The sequence below is a fragment of the Xenopus laevis genome, chromosome 2S, assembly GCF_017654675.1.
Source record: "Xenopus laevis strain J_2021 chromosome 2S, Xenopus_laevis_v10.1, whole genome shotgun sequence".
Taxonomy (NCBI): domain Eukaryota; kingdom Metazoa; phylum Chordata; class Amphibia; order Anura; family Pipidae; genus Xenopus; species Xenopus laevis.
This window is the reverse complement of record NC_054374.1, coordinates 32,658,580-32,676,678: the sequence shown is the minus strand read 5'-3', so window position 1 is coordinate 32,676,678 and position 18,099 is coordinate 32,658,580. Positions and strand designations below refer to the sequence as shown.

The following is an 18,099-nucleotide window of genomic DNA, read 5'->3' as shown; positions in this document are numbered from 1 at the left end:
GTGAGTAGTTTATAGCGGCTCTCCACTTTGTTTGTGTGTGTGTAATGAAAATAATTGTACTCAAAAGCAAGTTCCCAATAACAATGACATTTACAAATGACTTTGAAACCAGTGAAAGTATTTTATTACCATATAATTGAAAGTTGCCTAAAGTACATCCTTTATTATACAAAAGCACCTTGTTTTGGGTGGTGTATCCGTTTAACAATAGCTGAAGGTCAGTATAAAAGGCAAGAATACATATACATAAGCGGGTAAAGGTTTTGCACACATTTACATTTTGCAGTCCATGCTGGGCCTGTTTCTCAATTAGGAGGGGGAGCTACTTCCCATTTCAGATTAAAGTATTTCCTGGCAGTTCAGTAGTTGGCCAGGAATGTCAGATTTCCCCAGTCTTTAAAAAACGGACATCACCATGAGCTTTGGACCCCACTTGCTGGAGGGAGTAGATGGTGCTGGAGAGACTGAGGTGGAGGTAGGCCTCCATAGGAAAAATTAATGTGAGGAAAGATCTGGGAGTAAGAGGCAGGATCGAGGTAGTTCGTATAGCTTCCAAAAAGGTGACCAGGGGGGTTAGTACCCTGACAGTATATATATATTTAAGTGAATAGGCTTAGGAATAGGACATTCCTGGAGTAAGACAGCACTGTGAGCAATTGCTAGCACAGGGGACTAGTTCACCTATAAGTGCAACTGCCTACAATAATTTCTGCTAATAACATGCTCCATTATGCAACTGCCAAAAAAAATCACAGTTTCTGTTAAAGAACACAGTAGCTTTTTTCTTTGACCTTCGCTTTTGTTTTGCACCTCTCCAGTCTTCGGTTTTGGCTGCTATCTGCTTGCTGGGGTGGCTAGAACAATCAACAAGCTACTAACTTGAATGACAAACTGGAAGAGAATCTTAACAGAACAAAATAAACATTTTGTCTTGCACTGAATCTGATTTTCTTTGCTGCAGTCCAATAGCCTCTAACAAAAAAAAACAAAAAAAACAGGACAATACAAAGGCATCGTGCCCTTTTTTTTTTTTTTTTAAATAAAACAATTGTCTTTGGTGCTGACTTTTTAATTAATGACAATGTACCCAGAGGAATTCAAAAGTACTGAGTTTCAGTCTGTCATCTCTTTATCCAAAAATCACATGGCATCCAAGAATTCTGAGCTGGTAAAAGGAAAACTATATCCCCAAACAATGTAGGTTTCTGTAAAAAAAAAAACTGCATAAATCAGCTCTTACATAAAATCCTGCTACATCTAAATAAACCATTTATATTCTGTATAAATACCAGTGCTATACAAAATTCTGTTTAGTCTTTTTCCAATATTTATGTCTTAAAGGACAATCAATGGTCAGAACCTAATGCCTTTACTGAAAAAACAAGTATTGCATTCTGAGCATGAGTTCCTATTTCACTACTGTGGACCACATTTACATGCATGTTCTGTATATACTTTTGTATAAGATTAGCTTTTTGGAATGTGTCAGTGTACAGTGTTGTAAATATATTCTGCAATGCATGAATCTGGAGAAAGCCAGTTACTCAATGTGCAATAACTCATCATATGCTTATTAGGGATGCGCCACCTCTAGGATTCGGTTTGGGATTTTCCTGAATCGGAGCCTTTTTCAGCAGGATTTTGAGTTAGTCCAGTAGTACTTACCCATTTCCAATATTGGGGCAGATTATAGACGCAATGATCCGATCGTACAAATCGTGGATTCGTACGATTTTCGGACCGTGTGTGGAGAGTCCCGGCATTTTTCGTCCAGTGGAGATCAGTCGTTTGGTCGATCGGACAGGTTAGAAAATTTCTGTCGCCTGCCAATAATATCTCTGCGTGTATTGCCGATTGTACGATATTCAGTGGGAGACTGTCACTAGCTTTTGTCAGACATAACTTTCGTACGATTGCTGTCAGGGACAGAACATCGGCTGATCTGTTCTTTTACTACTTTATTTGATCTGAACAGTAAGACTTTGATCTGAATGGTTAGTGGCAGGTCGGGAGATGGGAAAGTCCAATCGTACGTTGATTCGTATGATCGGATCTTTGCGTCTATGGCCACCTTAAAGGGTGAAGTGACAGTCACTAGCGACAATTAGCCAGAACTCTCATCTGCACCGTGTGCCCTTACCCTTAAGGTGGCCATACACTGAGAGATCCGCTCGTTTGGCGATGTCGCCAAACGATCGGATCTCTCCCCGATATGCCCACCTTGAGGTGGGCCAATATCGGGCTGATCCGATCGTGGGCCCTAGAGCCCAACAATTGGATCCAACGGTGGCTTTACGGGCGGTCGGAAGGCGGGACCGCATCAACGAACAGATGTGGCCGCGATCCAACGGGATTTTTAGTCCCACCCGTCGGCCAGATCTCGATCAGGGAAGCCCGTCGGGGGGCCCCATACACGGGCCAATAAGCTGCTGACTCGTTCTGTCGGCAGCTTTTATCGGCCCGTGTATGGCCACCTTAAGAAATGTAGCAAGAAGAGAAAAGTTCAATGTGAAGGAAGCAGTTACCTCCCCAACGCTACCCCACCCTTAAGGCATCAAACTAGGGTTGCCACCTGTTCGGTTTTGACCCGAACAGTTTGGTTTTTGTGAGGCCCGTTCAAGTCTCAACTTTCTGTTCGGTTTTCAGCCTTATGAAACCCAAACAATAATCTGGCCAATACAGGAAACACATTTAAATACTAAGATACTTGCCTGAACATGGCTTAGTTACTGTCAAGTGCAGTTTCTTATTATTACAAAAAAAAGCAAATCAATCAACAATATGATTTTTTTTTTCTAAATTAGCATTGCTGTATTTCAGAGCTTTTTGGATAATTGACTTCTGTATAATAGATCTCATACCTGTAATTAAAGGATTGGGCTTTACTCATCAAGCAGAACATAGCTAGAGATAAGGTTGCAGCCTATCTCTAGCTAGAATGGGCATCAATACTTTAAAACCTTGTGAAAACGGGATAGAAATCCAGCCAGTTGCATCTAAGTGATGCAATAGCCTCGCCCCGGTGTCATAACTCCATCAACATCACTGTGCCCACCTCTGATGGCATCATGCCTGCTCCTACATCACTGCCCCACCCCCAATGCTATCTGCCCCGCCCCTCCATGTTCAGGTTTAGCCATCAGCAAAGGTGGCAACCCTACATCAAACTGAAATGTTGTTTAAAAATTAGTAAAATTCCATCTATTTCCGCATGAAGCAGTTAAAAAAAATAGTAAAATAGAGGAGAGGAAAATCTTAACAATTTCCCACAACACCGGAATCGAAGGCGCCAATAAAAGCAACAAACACTTCCGCATTCCTTTAAGCTCTCTATGGCTGTGAGACGCTCTGTTCCCCATCTTGTGCACCGTGGGAGGACTGGAGCCCACTGACAGGCAGAAGTGAAGCGTGCCCCGTTCTAATTTGACAAAAAAAAAAGAAGCAAAGCCAGAGAGTGCTGAGGATTCGTGTCGCAGCGGCTTGTTGTCTGTGTCTAGGGCTCAGCATGCGGCTGTTACTCAGGTAATGGGGTCGTGCCACGATCAGAGGGTCACTGGTAGTCGGAAGAAGTTTAGCAAGGTTGTACGATGGGGTGGGAGCTTCAGTCCAGTGCTGCTGCTTAATTGACAGTTGTCTGTGACAGCGGCCGAATATAACACACAGTATGTGTATAGTGATGTGTAGCTGGTGACTGTGGGACTATTGACATGGAACTGTGCGCCTTGGGTGTGTCTGGAACATACCATCCGCCTGTGTTACACTTATTTGCTGATTTTCAATCGTATATACACTTTGTTTCAGCTTCAGCAAAACAAATAGGACATCTTTGAAATGTATTCTGCGCATCCTTTGATCCAAATTCCCCATATCGCTAAAGCAGCATTGTTTTGTTTTTAGATACAGATACTGAGCTCTGCATAAACAAAACCCTGCTGTTCCACAACTGCAGTCTGTCTCAGGCTTACAGTGAAGGATGGGTTCACTTTCTAGGGGATTTGAATGGGGAGGATGACACTGACTGAGTTCCTGCTCGTCTTCCCTCAATTACAGAAAGCTGAGAGTGAAATCTTAGTGCAGAACATAAAAAGAATAATATTTCTTTGTAAAAACAATAGGCTCATTTTATCCTAAGAGGGTATACTGCCCCTTTAAAATCAATGTTTCACATGCTCAGAGGTCCAGCTGGAGGCACTAGACTGAGAGTAGAAGCCTGATCAGAGTCGCCAGGTCTAATTTTCAAAACCAGCCAAAGTCAGCAACAAAACCAGCCTAAAACTAGCCAAGAGGCACTTCAAAAGTAGCCCAAAAATAGCACAATATGTGAAATGAAAAAAAAAGTCTAAAAATAAATGAATATATGTAAAAATATGCCTTTTTCAAATTGTCACTGTTTCACAAATTTTTCCATGAAGCAAAATGGGACAGATTTGCCCATAACCAGGGGTGTAACTACAGAGGGGCCCCAGGAGGTATAGGGCCCCATAAGGCCTTAATACATATACAATTTCAATAAATATTGGTGAAACAGATCAACCTCTAGTCTAGACAATTTGGTGGCCAGAAGGTTTTTGTCTGAAATTGAGGAAAGTCACTGGAAAATGTGAGAAGGGGACAGGAGACTGGGGTACAGAGCACAAAATCTGGTAACTCCCGTCTTCCACACAAGTTAGTCCCATTGCATGCTGGGTGTTGTAGTCTTGCATTAAACTGGGCAGTTGGCCAACTTAAACAAAACCTACTTTACCCAACATGCATTGGGAGACGCAGGCTCGGCACATTAGGGCAAGACAAAACTTGGGCTAGTTTCCAAAGCACAAACCAGCTAAAGGCCCCAAAAATAGCCCAACTCTGTATATTGGCTAGTTTGCAATTTCAAAACCCGCCTGGGCATTAAATTAGTAGCCCAATTTGGGTGGAAAACCGCCAACCTGAGCCTGATGGAACCAGGTACTTTTTTTCATATACAGTAGAACCTCAATTTTCACATCCCCTGATTTTAAGTTTTCCCTTATTTTAAATTGTTGTTTTGTGGTCCCACCTATATATTATGCATAATACATTTCCCTGATTTTACATATTCCTGGTTTTTACATCATTTTTTTTTGGTCCCCCGGAAAACGTAAAATGGGCGTTCTACTGTATGTCTCAAGGCTTATGTATTTTACTTGCGTTTCAATTGCATTTAACATATCAGTGTAGGATTTTTATTTCAGAAAATAAGAGAATGTGTCAAACTTTTTCAAAGCACTGTAAAAATCTATTTAAATACAGTAGAACCCCCATTTTATGTTTTTCAGGGGACCAGAAAGAAATGGTGTAAAATCCAGGAAAATGTAAAATCAGGGAAATGTATTTTGCATAATATATAAGTGGAACCACAAAACAACAATATAAAATGAGGGAAAACTTAAACTTTATGTAAAATTGAGGTTTCACTGTATTTGGATAAATAACCAATACAAGTATTCTGGTATTTTTTATGAATAAAGAGTACAGATATTGGACCGGTTATCCAGAATAAGGGATCTTCCGTAATTTGGATCTTCATGCCCTAAGTCTACTAGAAAATCATGTAAACATTAAATAAACCCAATAGGCTGGTTTTGCTTCCAATAAGGATTGATTATATCTTAGTTGGAATCAAGTACAAGCTACTGTATTATTATTATTAATAAAGAGAAAAAGAAAATTTATTTATATACTATATTGAAGTCTATGGGAGATGGCCTTTCGGTAATTTGGAGCTTTTTGGATAACTCGTTTCCGGATAATGGATCCCATACCTGTACCAGAATGTCTGTGTTTCATTAAAGCTGTGGGGTGGTGGAAATGCAGAGCCAGACTGGAGCTAAATAAAATCTACTAAACAAGACATAGAATATAGATCTAGAATATAGAAATAAGATTAGAAGTGAATGAACTGAACAGGTTTTGCCTTGTTTGTATTTAGTGTATGTTTTTGTTCTACTACTAACCTGCAGTCCTATGCAAAGCATCCTAAGCAATTATAGATATTTTCAAATACTCCCTGATTACACCCAAGGCATCACCTCTGTCTGGCTTATCTTTCCTGCTCCCTTGGTAAAGCTTTGTGTGTTGTCCGGGGGTAACAGGAGCTGAATCATGTGCAGCATCAGGCGACTGGCTTGTAAAAAATGTCAATTTTTTCTTCCGCTAAACTTTTATCTTTCTTTTGTGTAGAAAAATAAAGAGGTGCTCAAATGTTAGCTCTGCTGCAATTAAAGAGCTTTTATCACAAATCCACAAAAATAGTAACAAATGGCACACTCACTTCAATGCTTCTGCTTCAATTCAAATCGTGTTCTTTTTATTTCGGTGAGATCAATAAGCAAACGTTTCGGGGTCAAGCCCCTTCATCAAGTGCTACTTACAAACAGTGTGATTGAAAACATTTATAGGGTAAGGTCTTGTATGACCACACCCCTTCGTGATTAAATAACATTGGTTACACCTTTGATGTCCATTAACATTGTGTTTGTGTATTCTTTGTTACATTTTCCACCATCAAAAGGATACAAAGTGCCTCTGCAATAAATAAATCCATAAATAGTGTAAAAAACTTCATACCGCAATCCTTCTTGTAGTGTTCATTATATCGATATTTATCTAGACTGTGGGATAAAATTTATAATATAAAATAAAACTTTCATATTATAAAAACCTAAAATCATGTATTCTTAGTTACAATCAAAGGCTGGACATATATCAATAAAAACAAGAGTAGCTCAGTTCCTCATTTAATCCCATGGGTGTAAGGGTATTTAATCTTTCAATCCACAGGACCTCCTGTTGTAAAAGCAATCTATCCTTATTTCCACCCCGTCTCGGGAACTTCACAACCTGTAATACCTGCCATCTTAGTTGTTTACTGTTATGGCCAAAAGTTTTGAAGTGTCTGCTCACTGGAGTGACATATTTCATCTTATCTAAATCACAATTATCAATTGCCCTCCTATGTTCCCCAATCCTTAACTTGATTTGTCTTTTTGTTTTCCCCACATATGCCTTACCACAGGGGCATTTAAGCATATAAATCACCCCTGTTGTGTTGCATGTAGCAAAATCTTTTAACTTAATTTCAAATCCTTTAGAGGGATGGTTTATTTTATTACCCTTTATTATGCTATTGCAACACTGGCAAGACAAACATGGGTATGTACCTTTCTGCGGTGCGCCAAAAATGTTGGTTGGCGGTCGTCATTTTCTATCATATCCGTCTTAGTCAATTGGTCACCCAGATTTCTAGCCCGTTTATATGAAAATAAGGGTTTCTCCTTGAATAAATTCCCATATAGTTTGTCTTTCCTCAAAATCTCCCAATGCCTATGGACAATTGTTTTAATTTTTTGGGAATGTAAATTATAATTTGAGACCAACGGTATTTTTTGAAATTTACGTGTTTTATTCTCTTTTGGGGCAACCAAAAGAAGGTTAGATCTATCTATACTCATAGCTCTCTCCATATTCTGTCTCAAATCCTTTTGCGGATAACCTCTCTCAATAAACCTTTTTTCCATTTCCAACATTCTTTTCTGACACACCTGATTGTCTGAGACAATTCGTCTTATCCTAAGAAACTGACTATATGGGAGCCCTTTACTGACATTCCTTGGGTGAAAACTTGTACTCATCAACAAATTATTCCTATCCGTTTCTTTACGGAATAAATCTGTGCTTAAACCATTAGACTGTTTCGTTTTAAGGTGGACTTTATGCGATTCATTAGGACTCTGAGATTGAAAATGCATTTCAAGGATTCGAAAGATATAGCAGTTGCATTGCCCATTGTTAAGAAAAGAAATGTAACGTTTGATCCTGACATTACAAGTGAGAATTTGAATGTATTTATGCAAATGGTTTTACAAGATGTAGAAGCATTAGATTGGAAACGTTTACCTAAGAAAAATTATAATTTAACACAGGAGGAACATAAGGCATTATGTGAGTTAAAAGATAATAAGGAGATAATTATCAAAAAGGCAGATAAGGGGGGGGCAACGGTCATAATGAATAAAGCGGATTACATGGAGGAAGCTTTTAAACAATTGAATGACAACACGCATTATATAGAGTTGGATAATGACCCGACCCTCTCATTAAAGAAAGAAATAGACAATTACGTTGTGGAAGCCTATAGGAATGGGGTAATTGACAAAAACATAAAAGATTTTTTAACAACAGATCATCCCATGACACCAGTGTTTTATCTCTTGCCAAAGATTCATAAAAATTTACAGAAACCACCCGGGCGTCCGATTGTTTCCAGCATTAATTCAGTACTGCAACCATTAAGCATTTATTTAGACAAACAATTGCAACCTTTGGTGCAAGAGATAAAATCCTGCTTAAAAGACACAACCGACTTTTTAAATAAAATCTCGACAATATCTGATTTTGAGACATGTACTCCCCTGTGCACAGCGGATATTCAGTCCTTATACACGAGTATTCCACACGCCGAAGGAATTATGTATATTGAGGAAGCTTTGTATCAATATGGTTATGACACACAGTTGATAATTTTTCTGATAGAACTTTTACGATTTGTATTGAGTAAAAATTACTTTCGTTTCGATAAGACCTATTTTTTACAAAAACAAGGCACGAGTATGGGCAGTAATGTAGCCCCGAGCTATGCCAACATATTTGTCTCATTTATTGAGATAATAGTATTTTTTGAACAAGCCTATAGTGTGAATATAAAGAATTACTATAGATATGTGGATGACATATTTTTTACATGGCATGGAAGCAAAGAAGAGTTGATTGAAATGGGTCAGAAAATCAACTTATTACATCCAACAATTAAATTTACATTAACTTATGATGAAGAGAGTATAAGTTTTTTGGATGTATTGGTTATGAAACAGTCTAATGGTTTAAGCACAGATTTATTCCGTAAAGAAACGGATAGGAATAATTTGTTGATGAGTACAAGTTTTCACCCAAGGAATGTCAGTAAAGGGCTCCCATATAGTCAGTTTCTTAGGATAAGACGAATTGTCTCAGACAATCAGGTGTGTCAGAAAAGAATGTTGGAAATGGAAAAAAGGTTTATTGAGAGAGGTTATCCGCAAAAGGATTTGAGACAGAATATGGAGAGAGCTATGAGTATAGATAGATCTAACCTTCTTTTGGTTGCCCCAAAAGAGAATAAAACACGTAAATTTCAAAAAATACCGTTGGTCTCAAATTATAATTTACATTCCCAAAAAATTAAAACAATTGTCCATAGGCATTGGGAGATTTTGAGGAAAGACAAACTATATGGGAATTTATTCAAGGAGAAACCCTTATTTTCATATAAACGGGCTAGAAATCTGGGTGACCAATTGACTAAGACGGATATGATAGAAAATGAAGACCGCCAACCAACATTTTTTGGCGCACCGCAGAAAGGTACATACCCATGTTTGTCTTGCCAGTGTTGCAATAGCATAATAAAGGGTAATAAAATAAACCATCCCTCTAAAGGATTTGAAATTAAGTTAAAAGATTTTGCTACATGCAACACAACAGGGGTGATTTATATGCTTAAATGCCCCTGTGGTAAGGCATATGTGGGGAAAACAAAAAGACAAATCAAGTTAAGGATTGGGGAACATAGGAGGTCAATTGATAATTGTGATTTAGATAAGATGAAATATGTCACTCCAGTGAGCAGACACTTCAAAACTTTTGGCCATAACAGTAAACAACTAAGATGGCAGGTATTACAGGTTGTGAAGTTCCCGAGACGGGGTGGAAATAAGGATAGATTGCTTTTACAACAGGAGGTCCTGTGGATTGAAAGATTAAATACCCTTACACCCATGGGATTAAATGAGGAACTGAGCTACTCTTGTTTTTATTGATATATGTCCAGCCTTTGATTGTAACTAAGAATACGTGATTTTAGGTTTTTATAATATGAAAGTTTTATTTTATATTATAAATTTTATCCCACAGTCTAGATAAATATCGATATAATGAACACTACAAGAAGGATTGCGGTATGAAGTTTTTTACACTATTTATGGATTTATTTATTGCAGAGGCACTTTGTATCCTTTTGATGGTGGAAAATGTAACAAAGAATACACAAACACAATGTTAATGGACATCAAAGGTGTAACCAATGTTATTTAATCACGAAGGGGTGTGGTCATACAAGACCTTACCCTATAAATGTTTTCAATCACACTGTTTGTAAGTAGCACTTGATGAAGGGGCTTGACCCCGAAACGTTTGCTTATTGATCTCACCGAAATAAAAAGAACACGATTTGAATTGAAGCAGAAGCATTGAAGTGAGTGTGCCATTTGTTACTATTTTTGTGGACTGGCTTGTAAACCATTTTCTCGTCTCTTAAACATCCAATTTATTTTCCAGGCTCCGTGTGGCGTGTCACACAACTCTGTTTATCAGCAGATCGTTGATGACAACAGGTGCATCTCATTCTAAGGGCCGACTACCTGATATGACTGAAGGTACACTAAAATGTAAACTATAACCTTGTCATGAATAGATATTTTTTTTAGCAGGGTAGAATTTCACATATACACTGAATTCAGGAATTATCCAAATCCCAGTTCTCTTGCAGGATGCAGCCAAATCATTCAACTGACTGAATCAAAACCCATAAAAGAGAAATAATTCACAACAGCTCTGGCACTTTCTTCTACAGCACTGCCTTGTCTTTTTTTATCTCCTTGCCAAGTATCCCTTGCGCTGATTAAAGCTGGGTGCATGTGCAGTACGGTAAACTCTCTAAAAGTAATGAGCTGTGCATTCCCCATGTCCAGAGTGGCACAGATAATACATGGAAAGGACAGAAAACATGGTGATTTTTATGGTACAGGTACAGCAACCCAACCAGAAGATTTGTAGTTTGCCACACTCAGGGTGTCCAAGAAATTGACAACCTCCAATTTGAAAATATTGTACTGTTTTACTTGCTGGTTGACATAAGGAATGCATACACTAGGGTTGCACCGAATCCAGGATTCGGCCTTTTTCAGCAGGATTCGGATTCAGCCGAAGCCTTATGCCTGGGCCGAACCGAATCCAAAATCCTACGTGCAAGGGGGGAAATCATGTAATGCAAATTAGCATTTGGCTCAGTATTCGGCCGAATCTTTCGCAAAGCATTCGGGGGTTTGGCCGAATCCAAAATAGTGGATTGGGTGATCCAGTGGCGTAACAAGATATTACTGGGCCCCACAGCAAATTATTTTTCAGGCCTGCAAAATGCTTAGAAGTTGACTTGTTTTACCAATATTTATTAAACCTATGTATGAATTAGGGCCTCAGAGGCACTTATACCTCCTGGGCCCCCCTGCAGCTGCAGGGTCTGTTTCCTCTATAGTTACACACTTGGGTGCATCCCTAGCAGACACACACACACATAAGGCCAGTTAGTGTGTAAGTGCATTTTTCAGTTGTACCCAAATGAGTGCAACTCACCAACCAGTACAAAATTGGCTCCTGCTGTGTTTTGGGAAATATTCTGCACTGATTTGTGGTGGCCCAAAATTACACTACCATGCGTTGAAAAAATGTTGCTTTTTGGGTACAAAACATGGCAGATTGCAGTGATTTTTTCACTCTCAGCCTTGTGCATTTAGGATGACAATCATGTGCATTTCCCCTTCCTCCCACTCCCATAAAGGCAAGTGAGCAGATCACACAGTTTCTAGGTACATGCCTGATAATACCAACTGCTCTTGCAAAATCACAGTTTCATGTGTACCCCTGCACTAAGCTTGCAGACTGGCAATCCAGCAGCATTTCCTGCACCCAGGTAGAGATCCCAGGAGAGGAAACAACTGTTGTACTTCCTGGGTTCCTTCAGCACCCACATACACACATGATATATCATTCCCACACATCATTCCAGTTAATAGTGCTACTGCTCCAGCAGACTTCTGCACTGAAATCCAATTCTCAAAAGAGCAAACAGATGTTTTATATTCAATTTTGAAATCTGACATGGGGCTAAACATATTGTCAGTTTCCCAGCTGCCCCAGTCATGTGACTTGAACTATTTTCAGGCAGAATGTTATTTCTCCTACTCAATGTAACTGAATCAGTCTCAGTGACTTGGCTTTTACTATTGAGTGTTGTTTTTAGATCTATCAGGGAGCTGTTATCTTTGTAAGGGAGCTGCTATCTGGTTACCTTCTCCTTGTTCTGTTGTTAGGCTGCTGGGGGGGGGAGGGAGGGGGGTGATATCACTCCAACTTGCAGTACAGCAGTAAAGAGTGACTGAAGTTTATCAGAGCACAAGGCACATGACTGGGGGCAGCTGGGAAACTGACAATATGTCTAGCCCCATGTCAGATTTCAAAATTAAATATAAAAAAAATCTGTTTGCTCTTTGAATTTTGAATTTTTGGATTTTAGTACAGAATTCTGCTGGAGCAGCACTATTAACTGATGCGTTTTGAAAAAAACATGTTTCCCATGACAGTAACTCTTTAAGAAAAACTTGTGCCATAAATTGCCAGTGCCGATGCTATATTTTGGTGCATGCGCCTGCAATGATGCTGGAATTCTGGGAAAAAATATAATGCATTGTGGGTTAAAAAAATTATCTTCTTCGTACATTTTAGTACATTGCACTTGCCCTTATAAATGAGTCTTCTCATCAGACCAATACTGCTGTGGTCATTAATTTGCTGTATAATTTTTTTAAAAATAAATAAATTGCTTTTTGGCGAGTTTCGGTTATTGCAGTCAATTAATAATGTGTCATATTGCACTGAGCTTCAGTTTATGATTTTTTAAAATTCTCCTTTCCTTTACAGGAAATACATTTATCCATGTTAATGATGGTGTGTGGTAATATGGTGCATGTTCTTAGCATTTAACTCTGCTTTCCCTTCTTGCCATCTACATACTTTACACTTTGATTGCTGATCTGATCCTGCTAGCTCTGTAATTGTGGGACACAGAGAAACATGGAAAATGTTAGGGTATATGATTTTTTTCCAAATAGTAACATCTCTTGACAAGGCTGTACCCCCCTACCTCTTGGCTCCTTTAGCAGATTTAACCAAAATTACCCCACAGTGGGCTGGGGAAGGTTTTGGGTTTTATTTGGCACAATATTAATTACCATATAGGCACCTGAGGGCCACCCCCTCTTTTGTAAATATAACCCTGTCTCTTGGTCCTAATACTTTATATAAGTGCATTATAATAACCAAAGATAATTGTGTTTATAGTTGGTTCAGCTATTTTAGTAAATATTTATATTCAATTGTACTGCATTGCTCTAAGCTGATAGTTGCCTTCTTATTAAGGGGCACATTTACTTACAGTAGCTGGAGTGAAGGATAAGAAGGAAAAAATATTCGAATTTCGAAGGTTTTTTTTGGCTACTTCGACCAGTGACTTGGCTACTTCGACCTTCGACTTCGAATCGAACGATTCGAACTAAAAATCTTTCGACCATTCGATAGTCTAAGTACTGTCTTTTTAAAAAAAACTTCGACCACCTACTTCGTCACCTAAAACCTACCGAGCACCAATGTTAGTTTGTGTTTTTTTTATCAAAGGAAAATCGATCGATCGAACGAATTGCGGTAAATCCTTCAACTTCGATATTCGAAGTCGAAGATCGAGGGTTAATTAAACCTCGATATTCGACCAATAGTAAATGTGCCCCTAATTGTCAGATGTATTTTCTCAGTTTTGTGTGTACTGCAGTCTGGGGATCGTGGCAGGGGCCCCAAGAGATTTGTGGGGAGGGAAATTGGCTGTTAGGACCCCATTCTGCTAGTTGGCAGGGCCCCATAGGGGGAAGGGCTAGAACAGTCTGCGAGCAGCATGTAAGGTTAATGGTATTTGGCCCAGAAGCTTGTCAAACAAAGTTAGCAGAACATACCTTACTCTTCAGGCTTGAAAGAGTAACCTTCATTACTGGGGTGGATTGAAGGGAATGCATTTTTTCCTAAAAGGAGCACCAGCCCAGTTCACTGTGGTAAAGCTAATATATAGGTATATATATATTTTGTATATACACTTAGTGGCAGATTTATCAAGGGTGGAATTGAAAAATCTAAATTTTAAATTCAAATTTCGAGCAAATTTTTGTGTACTTCGACTAGGGAATAGTCCAAATTCGAACAAATTGCTGTTTTCACCTATGGGGGACCTCCTAGAACCTATTTGGAGTCATTTGGTGAACTTTGAAAAATCAAAGGTTATTTTTTTTTAAAAATACTTTGAAACGAATTCGATTGAAAACATTCCGAATTCGAACGATTGAATACAGCCTATTCACTCAACTTTAAAAAATTAGATTTTTTTTTTTTAATACATTTCAGTTGGTCTTTTTTTATTGGAATTTCGAGTTGATGTAAAAACGCCCATCACGTCGACATTCGACCCTTCATAAATCTGCCCCTTAATATAATCTATTAAGACAAGCTAAAGCTACCAGTGTAACCCAAAAATGCCAGAGTGACCCCATTACTTATTTTTGTGCACAGCACATTATGTAAAATGCCGGTTTTGTATTTTATACAGAAATCAGAGTGGAAAATGGTGGTCAAGAGGATCATATTCTTTCTGCCATTTCTCCATGTTAGAAATGTAGCAGTGGATAATCTGAGTATTTTGAATGCTTGACTCAGGGAATACATTTGACATTATTGATTAAAGGGGTAGTTCACCTTTGATGTAAATGTTAGTATGATATAAAGAGTGATATTCTGAGACAATTTGCAATTGGTTTTAATTGTATTTTTATTTTGTCTTTGGCATTATTTGGGTTTTTTTTCAGCAGCTCTCCAGTTTGCAATTTGGTTGCTAGGATTCAAATTACCCTGGCAACCATGCACTGATTTGAATAAGAGACTGGAATATGAATTGAAGAGGTGAGTGTGTGAGTGGTGAATAGAAGAGAGGGCGAGTGACCCCCATTTGAAAGCTGGAGAGAGTCCTAAGAAAAGGCAAATTATTAAAAAAAAATCTTTAAAAGAATAAATAATGAAGACCAATTGAAAAGTTGCCCATTCTATAACATAATAAAAGTTAACTTAAAGGTGAACTACAACTTTAATAGTGTCATTATCATTGTATGTTTTCTAAATGTGTGCCCCTGTATTACAGCAACATTATTATGTTAAAGGAACAGTAACACCAAAAAATGAAAGTGGTTTAAATTAATTAACATATAATATACCGTTAGCATGTAATAGTTGTGTGTTTGCTTCAGAAATACAACTATAGTTGTATTGTGTCACAGACACTTTCCAAGTTGGTGACCCTCTGTGACAAAAGTCCTGGATCATTGCTGCTATTAAGAAGCTGAAACTTTTGGCTGGTGCAATAAGTTCAGTATATAAAACCTGGCATTTTTAGTCCTATTTTGGGTTTCCTTCTCCTTTAACTATTCTTTGCATTAGCACTTATATTCCTTGCGCCTTTCTTTCCATTAGCAATGAACATGAACTGAGCCATGTATTCCTGTATCTTTCCTTTATTCCAGTGGCATGGTGCAGTATTTAAATGGTTTATGGGCTATATTATTTATTTTTCCTCTGAGTTTTAGGGGTAGATTTACTAAGCTCGAGTGAATGGTTCGAATGTCAAAAAGTTCGAATTTCGAAGTAAATTTTTGGGTACTTCGACCATCGAAAGGCTATATTCGACCATTTAACTTCGATTCGAACGATTCGAAGTAAAAATCGTTCGACTATTCGACCATTCGATAATCGAAGTACTATCTCTTTAAAAAAAACTTTGACTTCATACTTCGCCAAATTAAAGCTACCCAAGTGCAATGTTAGCCTATGGGGACCACTTCCACAGCACTTTTCTAGGTTGTTTTTTTTTTTTTTGGTCGAATAGAAATCCTTCGATCGACCGCTAAAAATCGTTTAGATTCGAACGATTTAATCGAACAATTTTTAATCGACCGCAGGATTGCCAAATTTGTTGAAAAAACTTCTAAATCGATATTCGAAGTTTTTTAATTCGATGGTCGAATTTCGAAGTTTTTTATACTTCGAAATTCGACCCTTAGTAAATCTGCCCCTTAATGTCTTGCTTCTTTTCTATGAAACCTCCCTAGAAGGAGTCCCTTATTGCACACAAAATTTTGACCCTGTTTTTTTTCCCCTAGTGCGTGACAGACTGAGAGCTATAGTAGGAGCATCCACCAACTGGAGGTACTGTCATTTCCCTCGTAAACTTAATCTCTGGTCCACAGACTATCACAAATATTTTTCCATAAAATACTATTAATGTTCTATCTCCTTATACATTTCTTTCAAGGGTCGTAAGAACAAGCAAGTTGAATTGCAACTGACTTTCAGTCTCAGTTTCTGCCTGTTTAGTTCAGGAAATAACTAACTGAAACAATAGGCAAAAGAATGTTGATCACAAGCCCTATTCATTGAGTTAAAGTTAACAAAGGAAATATACGGCCCTCTTATGTAATGGGTTGTTCTATAACAAACTAAAATGCTGAAAATCTATTTTGGAGCTTCGCAAGTGGTCTTATTTATGCTATGTCTCATTATTTCTTCATAATCAATTGTGACTGTTTCTAATAACAACTGTTTCCAATGACTTTCTATTATGTATGTGTCACTAATATTGAAGTGTAAAGTGTCATTTTTCACCTTCTGAAGCAGCCCTTGGAGGGGGGGTCGCCGACCCTGTACCCTGTTTTAAATTGATACATTTAGTTGTTAGATTTCTTATCTTTATCCTGGGAGCAGAATCTCTGGGTTTTCTTTACAGCCAGCTGTTAGAATTGATACAATAGTTGCTAATACTCCAGAGACACTGCTAAAAAAAAAAAGTGTATCAACTAAATGTTGCAAAATTGTAACAGTTTAGAGTCTGCACCTGAATTACGAAACTGCCAGACTCAGAGACATGGACATTCAACTTTAAATTTCGATTTTGGAAAAACAATAAAAAATAAATAATGGCAAGTAATTGAAAAAAAGTCTTTATTTTTGGGGAACAATCTAAAAACAGCTGAATTGAAAAAAGTGTTTGGAAGGTGAACAGCCCCTTTAAGTTTAGTTCAGCTTCCATATACAAGGTTAAGCATTCCAACTAGCAGAATTACAACTGTGAGCCTCCATTCAACAGTTTATATATAAGAAAGGATGGTTGGGCTTTTTGGTTTTGCAATGTGGAGTTTTCAAGGCTCACTATATGAGATCCGCCTCTAATTTGGTTAAAGAAATGCAATCTGGTGATTATTGCCCAATGTAATAAGAATCCGTAATTCTAAGCAGACAACCACTGCTTCTCCTTTTGTTTTGTCAGCGATCATGTTCAAGTCATGGAAGAAAGGAAGTCCTTACAGTCTTTACTGGCGAGCAAGCAAGAAGTTCTTCCCCCACGCAAAATGAGGGACAGCTACATTGAAGTCATGCTGCCTCTTGGTAGCCAGCCACAGATAAGAGAGAAATACCTCAACGTGTACAATAATGTTAGGTAACTGAAATGCATATGGTCTAAGGGCGTCTATTTTTGTTTGGTGTTATTTTATGCTTTGTTTTTTGTTTTTTTTCCCTCAGGTTTGGCAGAATTCTTGAAGACCTAGACAGTTTAGGAGGTATGCGATTTGTGAAAAGACATCAGAAAATTAAATTTTTCAATGCTTCTGTGTGAAACCCAACAAAAATTACACCGTTCCAGTGGCTGAGCCAAACAAATATGCTGTTGTGTGAAAGTTGCTGCTTTCAATTGCTTTCAGACTTCACCGATTTGGTTGTAGTCACTCATTTTTACTAAATGTTTCCCATACACGGGGAGGCACATTTATTAAAGTTTTTTTTAAACTTGAATATACCCGAAATTTGACTGGGGTGCACTTCTGCACTTAACTGAATTAACGCAAGGGTTTTCCTGCAAATCAAGCCTTGTGTGCCGGTATCTTTGTTCCATTGCCTAATCCTGAGGTTGCCATATCTTCTACTACTGAGCACCAGGCTGTTATCACCGTAGGTGTGCGTCTGCTCTACCCTCTTCCAGTGACTAAGGGTAATAAACCCCCCCAGTCGAATTTCGAGTATATTCGAATTTAATAAATAATTTAATTAAAATTTAATTCGAATGTAATA

At 38.2% G+C, this 18,099-nt stretch overlaps 1 protein-coding gene across 2 annotated transcripts in view; it reads left to right on the top strand.

Annotated features, from left to right (window-relative positions):
• The first annotated feature begins 3,122 nt into the window (after positions 1-3,122).
• Positions 3,123-18,099, top strand: part of acot9.S (acyl-CoA thioesterase 9 S homeolog) — a 33,179-nt gene continuing 18,202 nt past the window's right edge. Inside the window, exons 1-6 of one of the 2 annotated variants that reach the window (XM_041583575.1) lie at positions 3,123-3,522; positions 10,393-10,490; positions 12,811-12,837; positions 16,137-16,182; positions 17,300-17,470; positions 17,554-17,591. In XM_041583575.1, coding sequence (XP_041439509.1) covers positions 3,506-3,522; positions 10,393-10,490; positions 12,811-12,837; positions 16,137-16,182; positions 17,300-17,470; positions 17,554-17,591 — 397 coding nt within the window. In that variant the 5' untranslated portion in view covers positions 3,123-3,505. The remainder of the gene's footprint in view (positions 3,523-10,392; positions 10,491-12,810; positions 12,838-16,136; positions 16,183-17,299; positions 17,471-17,553; positions 17,592-18,099) is intronic. The other variant, XM_041583576.1, reaches the window with a different exon arrangement.